This window comes from Notolepis coatsorum (assembly GCF_963971535.1).
Source record: "Notolepis coatsorum genome assembly, chromosome: 5".
NCBI classification, from domain to species: Eukaryota; Metazoa; Chordata; class Actinopteri; order Aulopiformes; family Paralepididae; genus Notolepis; species Notolepis coatsorum.
Window position 1 is genome coordinate 79,822,578 of NC_140169.1, and position 9,244 is coordinate 79,831,821.

At 44.0% G+C, this 9,244-nt stretch overlaps 1 protein-coding gene across 1 annotated transcript in view; it reads left to right on the forward strand.

Moving 5' to 3' along the window:
* blk (BLK proto-oncogene, Src family tyrosine kinase) overlaps positions 1-9,244 on the forward strand; it is a 68,913-nt gene that overhangs the window by 40,528 nt on the left and 19,141 nt on the right. The window contains exon 9 of the mRNA XM_084314152.1: positions 8,610-8,762. Coding sequence (XP_084170278.1) covers positions 8,610-8,762 — 153 coding nt within the window. The remainder of the gene's footprint in view (positions 1-8,609; positions 8,763-9,244) is intronic.

Consider the following 9,244-nt stretch of genomic DNA (forward strand, 5'->3'; position numbering starts at 1 on the left):
CAGATGTATTTTGTCATCTTCTTCCTGCCTAACAAGTCTCTTTCATGTTTTCACTCTCTTGCATTATGTGCGTCATACGTATATCAGTCTAATGTGCCTCGAATCTCTATGCCTTCCTTTCTAAATTTTGGTCTAACTATAATTATCTCGTATGTACTTTACTATCTTCTCACTATCTATTTTGTGTGTGTGCATTGTACTCATCCACCCTTTGATCACCGTCTCGTCTCCTCTCCGCCCCCTTTCTCCGTGTCCTTGCGTCCTTCTTCTCAGTTGATCTGCTTTGAATCTATTCAGATCCCCTTCACCTTCCCGTTCTCCTCGTCTCCTCCTCGTCCCCCGCCGACCCTGGTCCATCTCCTCGCCTTCTCCAACCTCTGCAGCAGCGTCGGCCTCTCGTCTCCTCCCCCCGGCACCTTCCATCCTCTCTGGTTCATGTCCCTCGCCGCCTCCCGCACGTCGCCGTACACCTTTGCGCCTTCCTTCCAATGGACCTTCAGCGTGGTCATTGGTGATTGAAATCTGATTCCGCCTTCCTTCAGAGATTTTTTTATCTGAACATAGCTCCGACGCTTTACCGCCACCTCCGTTGCATAATCATGGTCAAAAGTTACTCTCTGTCCCTCCACCTCCATCTTCTTCTGCCAGGCTGCTCTAAGAATGTTCTCTTTTACCTCGAATTCCAAGAAGTTGACTATAACTGCTCTCGGTGGTTTGTCCTCCCAAGGCTTCGGCGCCAGAGTCCTGTGCGCTCTCTGAATCCCTGTCTTGTCGAGGGCTGTCATTTTTAATTCTCTTCAAATTAGGCTGTCCACATATTTGACCATCGAATCTCCTTCCATCTCCTCTTTCAGACCCCATATTCGTATGTTGTTTCTCCTCGACCTCCCCTCCAAGTCCATTAGCTTTCCTCTCAGCATGTTCTGTTGTTCGAGCATCTCCTTTAGAATATCATGCATTTCTGTATTCCATTCTTCCGTATCAGCCGTCCTTTCTTCCAACATCAATTATGTCTTTCTCTTGCTCTTGTATTTTTCCGTTCATTGCCTCGAGTCCTTTATCCATTTCCCCTCTGAGCTCGTCCTGTCCCCTCTTCAACTCTTCCCTCAGTCCATCAATGCTGTCTTGGATATTCTGCGTGCTCGTCTGGTTAGCCATTGCGCTAGCTTGTATGCTAGTTTGTAGCTCTTGCTGGCTAACCAGCGCGCTAGCTTGCATGTTCCTCGTGTTAAGTAGCCATCTTTTAATAATCATGTTATAATCCCATAATATGACTAGCCGTTATTTCAGATGATAAAAACAGATGTTTGAGGTCCACAACCGCACAAGGAAATGCCTGTTTCCTCTCACACGCTGTTGAGTCATCCAACAAGTAACCACCTGGTGCTTTTATTTTTTCTGCAAAAGGGTCTCATTATTGTTAGTAACAGGATTACAGTTAATAATAAAAAGAATATGTATTACTGTAATCTTGTCACACGTATAATCAGTCACTCCGCTGAAAACGTGAGGTACTCAGACCAGGGCTCCAGACTTTTTTCACCATCGTCCCGAAATACAATTGTTACCGTCCCAAAGTGAATGTAAACCGTCCCAAAAATCTAAATGCTGTATCTTTACTTTGGTATTTTTTTGTAAGTATTTTTATTGCAAATTACTTTAGTTACATTCCATAATGATGCACACAAGCAATCTTATTTTTCTTCTTGTTCAAAAACTATTTTACAGCGGCATATAACAAAAAAGATAAAAAAAAATAAACATTGTTTCATTTGGCGGATTTATACATACAAATAAACAGGATAGTTAAATAAGCTAGATTCTTGCTGGAAAATAGGAAAGAGACCAAAAGACCAAAGCATTAGAAAAAAGCAAAAAGCCAAGACAAAACAAAAAATATACCTTCAGACATTACTGTAATAAGAGTGTGTGTGAACTTATATATCATCTTCATCCTCCCTCAGACCCTTTAAGTAATCTAACATCGGTCCCCAAGTCTTATCAAACACCTTTCTCCGTCCTGTATTTTTAAATCTAAGCCTCTCTAAGTAGAGGCTCTCACCCAGCTCTCTCATCCACATTTCAAATGAGGGTGCTGCATCAGACTTCCAGAGTCTCAAGATGAGCTCTTTAGCCAACACAGCGAGAAGCATCCATCTGCAGAGCGGCGCTCTCAGGTCCGGCGGTCTGTGGACCGCTCAGCAGCGCCACCCACCCAAATGGCTGAATTGGAGTATTGCACTGTGCGGGCACAGCTGTGAGATCCGCGCGAGGCCAGATATCTTGAATGAATGCGTTTATTTAAACTTTAATTAACAGATTGCAGAATGGGTACAATACAGTACGGCTCAATACACACAATTGTTAAGGGGATGCAGACCAGAGAAAGACTTTCGTCTTGTTTACATCAGGGTCCCCCATTTTCAATTCATAATGACATTTATGACATACTCAATATAGCCTACAGATATAAAAATCTAATCTAATCATCTAATATAAACTAATCATGACATTTATGACATACATATATGCAGTACTGTTACATTTGTGAGATAAAGACATTGAGATGTGCATTTCCTGTATGAGAACAGCTGTGATCTCTTTCCTCCCGTAAATCAGATAAAAGGAGACCAAACCTCGTACTCAGCTCTCGTCTTAAAGCAGACGTGTGTAGGCGGGGTCCCCTTCCCTCAATAAACATGTGAGGACGTTTTAGAATTTTTTTATTGTCCATTTGGACGAAGGAGACAGTCAAAGAAGTGGCAGACTTTGAGACGTTAAGGTGGCAGACTTTAACACTTTGCAGGGGTGGGGGGGGACGCTTGCTCCTTTGAGACGTTAAGGTGGCAGACTTTGACACTTTGCAGGGGTGGTGGGGGGATGCTTGCTCCTTTGAGACGTTAAGGTGGCAGACTTTAACACTTTGCAGGGGTGGTGGGGGGATGCTTGCTCCTTTGAGACGTTAAGGTGGCAGACTTTAACACTTTGCAGGGGTGGTGGGGGGATGCTTGCTCCTTTGAGACGTTAAGGTGGCAGACTTTAACACTTTGCAGGGGTGGGGGGGATGCTTGCTCCTTTGAGACGTTAAGGTGGCAGACTTTAACACTCTGCAGGGGTGGGGGGATGCTTGCTCCTTTGAGATGTTAAGGTGGCAGACTTTAACACTTTGCAGGGGTGGGGGGGGATGCTTGCTCCTTTGAGACGTTAAGGTGGCAGACTTTAACACTTTGCAGGGGTGGTGGGGGGATGCTTGCTCCTTTGAGACGTTAAGGTGGCAGACTTTAACACTTTGCAGGGGTGGGGGGATGCTTGCTCCTTTGAGACGTTAAGGTGGCAGACTTTAACACTCTGCAGGGGTGGGGGGGATGCTTGCTCCTTTGATATGTTAAGGTGGCAGACTTTAACACTTTGCAGGGGTGGGGGGGGGATGCTTGCTCCTTTGATATGTTAAGGTGGCAGACTTTAACACTTTGCAGGGGTGGGGGGGATGCTTGCTCCTTTGAGACGTTAAGGTGGCAGACTTTAACACTTTGCAGGGGTGGGGGGGATGCTTGCTCCTTTGAGACGTTAAGGTGGCAGACTTTAACACTTTGCAGGGGTGGGGGGATGCTTGCTCCTTTGAGACGTTGAGGTGGCAGACTTTAACACTTTGCAGGGGTGGGGGGGGGTGCTTGCTCCTTTGAGACGTTAAGGTGGCAGACTTTAACACTTTGCAGGGGTGGGGGGGATGCTTGCTCTTTTGAGACGTTAAGGTGGCAGACTTTAACACTTTGCAGGGGTGGGGGGATGCTTGCTCCTTTGAGACGTTGAGGTGGCAGACTTTAACACTTTGCAGGGGTGGAGGGGATGCTTGCTCCTTTGAGACGTTGAGGTGGCAGACTTTAACACTTTGCAGGGGTGGGGGGGGGTGCTTGCTCCTTTGAGACGTTAAGGTGGCAGACTTTAACACTTTGCAGGGGTGAGGGGGATGCTTGCTCTTTTGAGACGTTAAGGTGGCAGACTTTAACACTTTGCAGGGGTGGGGGAGGGGGGGGTGCTTGCGCCTTTGAGACGTTAAGGTGGCAGACTTTCACACTTTGCAGGGGTGGTGGGGGGGATGCTTGTTCCTTTGAGACGTTAGGGTGGCAGACTTTAACACTTTGCAGGGGTGGGGGGGATGCTTGCTCCTTTGAGACGTTAAGGTGGCAGACTTTAACACTTTGCAGGGGTGGGGGGGATGCTTGCTCCTTTGAGATGTTAAGGTGGCAGACTTTAACACTTTGCAGGGGTGGGGGGGATGCTTGCTCCTTTGAGACGTTAAGGTGGCAGACTTTAACACTTTGCAGGGGTGGTGGGGGGGATGGTTGCTCCTTTGAGACGTTAAGGTGGCAGACTTTAACACTTTGCAGGGGTGGGGGGGATGCTTGCTCTTTTGAGACGTTAAGGTGGCAGACTTTAACACTTTGCAGGGGGGAGGGGGGATGCTTGCTCTTTTGAGACGTTAAGGTGGCAGACTTTAACACTTTGCAGGGGGGGGGGTGCTTGCTCCTTTGTGGACATGCTCCACGGCACCATTCTGTTCTGGTCTAATGTTGGGCCCAGCAAATGCAGTGTAAGAGGATTTAAGAAAGTAAAGGTCATTTTGGGGTGGGTGAGGGTGGAGATTTAAGGATGTAATATACTGTATGTATGTATGTATGGAAAATTAAATATAATACAAATAAATAAATAAACAAATAAATAAGTAAATAAATAAACAAATAAATAAATAACTTAATTAATTAATAAATAATCAATAAAGTCTTAGTGTGCTGACCAAATGGAATCCAAAAACAGAAATTTTACGCAATGTCAAAATAGCCTAAAAAGCAATCTTTTCAATTAATTTGGAAGGCCATTCAGAACAACAACATTGCACTTAACCGCCGTTGTAAAACGCGGACATTTCCCTGTATAGATGAACTTACATCTGTGTTTCTCTTCCTGGTCACTGGACTACAGTGATATCACTTACATCTGTAGTTCACTTCCTGGTCACTGGACTACATCTGTGTTTCTCTTCCTAATCACTGGACTACAGGGATATCACTTACATCTGTAGTTCACTTCCTGGTCACTGGACTACATCTGTAGTTCTCTTCCCGGTCACTGGACTACATCTGTGTTTCTCTTCCTAATCACTGGACTACAGGGATATCACTTACATCTGTAGTTCACTTCCTGGTCACTGGACTACATCTGTAGTTCTCTTCCTGGTCACTGGACTACATCTGTGTTTCTCTTCCTAATCACTGGACTACAGGGATATCACTTACGTCTGTAGTTCACTTCCTCAAGTTTCAAGTTTCAAGTTTCTTTATTAGTTGTCATACAGAAATACAGAATACTTTTGCATGAAATGCTTCTTTCTGTTTTGCTCCTGAGAGTGTGCTAGGTAAAATAACAACAAGATAGTGTAAAATAGTATAATATAAGTATAAAATAGAAAGTCAAGTACGTAAACAAGTGTAAACAAAACAAACATTTTCAATATACATATATACAGTATATGTACAGTCTATACAGTCAGCTACTATACAGTACAGTGTAGAATGGTGAGGTATAGCTTAGCTTGTGGTGGTGAGGTGCAATGAGGTGCATGGGATTGATGCCAATAAATATAAAGTGTGTGTTAGTGTCTAAAGTGGGTAAAGTGGGTGCTACAGTGTGTTGTTTATTTAAAGTGAGTGTGTGCATGTGGATGTGTGTGTTGTGGGTGTATTCGATGTTCTGTTATTGTTCATTGTTCTTGAGCATCCTGATGGCCTGGGGATAGAAGCTCCTTCTGAGTCTCTCCTGTTAAGCGCCTTGGGTCTCCTGAAAGGCGCTATATTAGGGATCGCATTTTTTTGCTCCCGATCCGATCCCGATCATGTGATTTTGAGTATCTGCCGATACCGATCTTTCCCGATCCGTTCTTTCACATTAGTAACCGATTTGACGCATTTTTGTCAGAAACTGGCGAAGCGAGACAAGCCCCTCTGTTGCCTCAATAGCCCCTCGAGCGCGGTGGCTCACATTACATTCACCCTGAGCCCCTGATAATGTGCTTCATACGAGAAATATTCAAAGTTTCAATCTGTTTACACATTAGTATACATTAACAGTGTTCGACTCAGTAGCGGCTGCTGGTTCTCTCTCCACTAGGGGCGCTATAGCAAAACATTTTGCAAACATGTACAGTACCACGCAACTGACTCATGGCAAGACGTGAGCGATTCGACTCACGCTCACGGCAATGAATCGGCTCTTATGAACGAGTCGCTCAGCTGTTACTACAACAACACACAACCAGTCAAATAAAGTATAGTCTAATTCACAACTTGAAACACAATATATAAATAGAAAAGTTAGAAACAAAACTCGCTCCATCTCCAAACACGCAGATCTCTCCCTCTCTCTCCTTCTCTCTCTCACACACAGCGCGACGTGGAATCGATTCGTTACACAATCAGACCTAGTATATGTAGTATTATATACCAAGAATAACTTCAGTATGAGTACAGGGCTGTACACATATTTTGCATATTGTTAAACGAGCCAAGGCTAGCTATTAAACTATCGATATGAATCGAAAATCTGGGACCCTGATGTAAACAAGACAAACGTCTTTCTCTGGTCTGCATCCCCTTAACAATTGTGTGTATTGAGCCGTACTGTATTGTACCCATTCTGCAATCTGTTAATAACATTTTCATTCATTCATTCATTCAAACATAGACGATATTGAACAAGCCATAATCCACATATTTTCAATCCAAAAGAAAGAGAGAGAGAGAGAGAGAGAGAGAGAGAGAGAGAGAGAGAGAGAGAGAGAGAGAGAGAGAGAGAGAGAGAGAGAGAGAAGTGTTATCTGAGTGGCTGAGAGAGAGAGAGAGAGAGAGAGAGAGAGAGAGAGAGAGAGAGAGAGAGAGAGAGAGAGAGAGAGAGAGAGAGAGAGAAAAAGATCGCTAATCTACCTTGTTGTTGGCTTGTTGATAAAGTATATCCACTCCATGGCATTGTCCATCCAGCCTGTGTTGATGTCCATCCATTGTCCATGCATGTCCCTCCACACTGCATCCATAATATAGCTTGTTAATAGCCAACAAGTACTGTGAGTGCCTTTGTCCATGTCCGCCTCGAACAGCCTGCAAACTACCTGGTGTTCTATCGCCATGCTCTAAGACAAACTCTAACCTTCACCAACTTTGAAAGAGTGCCTAAGCCTAACCGTTGAAAGAACTTGCCATCACGCTCCAAGACAAATATCTGCATCACACAACACAACAACAGCATAAACTCATGTTGCAAACTGCGGTTACGGAAAGTACCGCGTCGGCCAATCAGAGAGCTTTTAGACGCTCGGCTGCTTGTTTCAAACCAGCGCCCGAGTTCCATCATAATACATCATATTCAACGCAAAGCGCGTGGCTGCGACGGATACAGCGATGAACCAGTGCACGGCGGGCACGCGCACTCCAGGCGCAATTGCGCCTAGCCCAGAGAGAAATACGGCGAGGAGAAATGCCTGCGGCTACGGTAATGAAAAGGTCTATATCAGACAGAATCGTCACTTCCTGTTCAGGAAAACTATTATTAATCTTTGTAAAATTAAGTTATATTGTGCATTGGAAACACAAACATACTTAAAATGAGTAAATATTATTCATTTTAAACATGTTTATATTATTTATAGGGCTATAAAACAAAAAACAAAAAAGTTTCTTCTTCTTCTTCTCTCATTTAACAGGTGGGTCGGCGCCCTAGCGCCCCCGGTGGCGAGCCGCCACTGGTTCGACTTACGTAATGATTTGCTCCATTTTGGTCTGAAACGCAGACGATAATCCTCACAAAGCGAATGTTGACGTTATCCAGGTGAATGTTAACTTCATTCAACCGAGGCATTGCAATCAATACAGCTGTTTGGCAAAGCACCAGCCGCCTCCCCCATTCCTTTGCTCGCTCTAGTCACATAACGTGGCTGTTTCTCAGGTGGCGTATTAGATTGGTCGTGTTGAACGCAGCTCTGTTCTTTCCTCCATGCGGAACGTCCGCCTTGCAAACATTGCAACTGGCTATTGGACTGGCTTCAGTTTCAATTTTAAAATGCTTCCAAACTTCTGACATTTTGACTAGCTGCTCCGAGTCATCAGGTGGACGTGGACATAACCTGCTGGTGTTGCAGGAGCGACGCGTTGTAGGTCTGCTATTTTCGGCCCACGTCACTGTCGTGCGACGGTGTAAATCAAAGGAAATGCGTTTTTTTGGCAAATTCTTCTGCTCTGTGTGACAATAAATAAATGAATGATGATATGTAATTTAAAACCAAGACTAAGGCCTCGGTATGAGTTTAAGACGTGAACATGGTCATGTTTGTTGAATAAAATAAATATATATTTTTTTGTTACTCCCGATTTTTTTCTACGAAATGTAATGGAGTAAAAGTACAAGTATACAAACCTAATAATACTTGAGTAAAGTACAAATCCCCCAAAACAGTACTTAAGTATTGTAACAAAGTACAATTACTCGAGTACTTTACACCCCCGCTACAGGACGGTCTGTATTACCTTACATCTGTGTTCCTCTCCCTGGTCTCTGGACCACAGGGATACCGGACGGTCTCTGCCAGCGGCTCAATAACCCGTGTCGGTCCGCGGTGACTCAGCAGCCGTGGGCGCCGGACGAGTGGGAGATACAGCGCCACCATCTGAAGATGGTGAAGAAGCTCGGGGCGGGGCAGTTTGGAGAAGTGTGGATGGGTGAGTGACCATATATATATATATATTGCCAATCAAGTTTCAAGTTTCAAGTTTCTTTAATAGTTGTCATACAGAAGTACAGAATACTTTTGTACAAAATGCTTCTTACTGTTGCGCTCCAGAGACTGTGCATCAGTAAGAAGCATTTTGTACAAAAGTATTCTGTTGTGGAATATTTTAAATGAGCCAAACGGTGAAACTGTAGAAATTCAGATGAGTCAAATTGTATATACATAGTTTATTTCTATTTCTGTGGCCACAGAAAGAGTATCCTCAGTTTACAATCAGAGACCAGTTAATATCAATAGTATGTCAATATTATTCTGTTCCCACCTGAACCCAACCTGAGCAGTAAATATAGTGCCATGTTGATACAAAACCACTACCATCGTACATTATTTGTACAATGGCCATGGTAAAACTGAAATGACCATACAGACCGTCATCTGCACTTTTTTTGATGGCCTATATATATGTTCTAC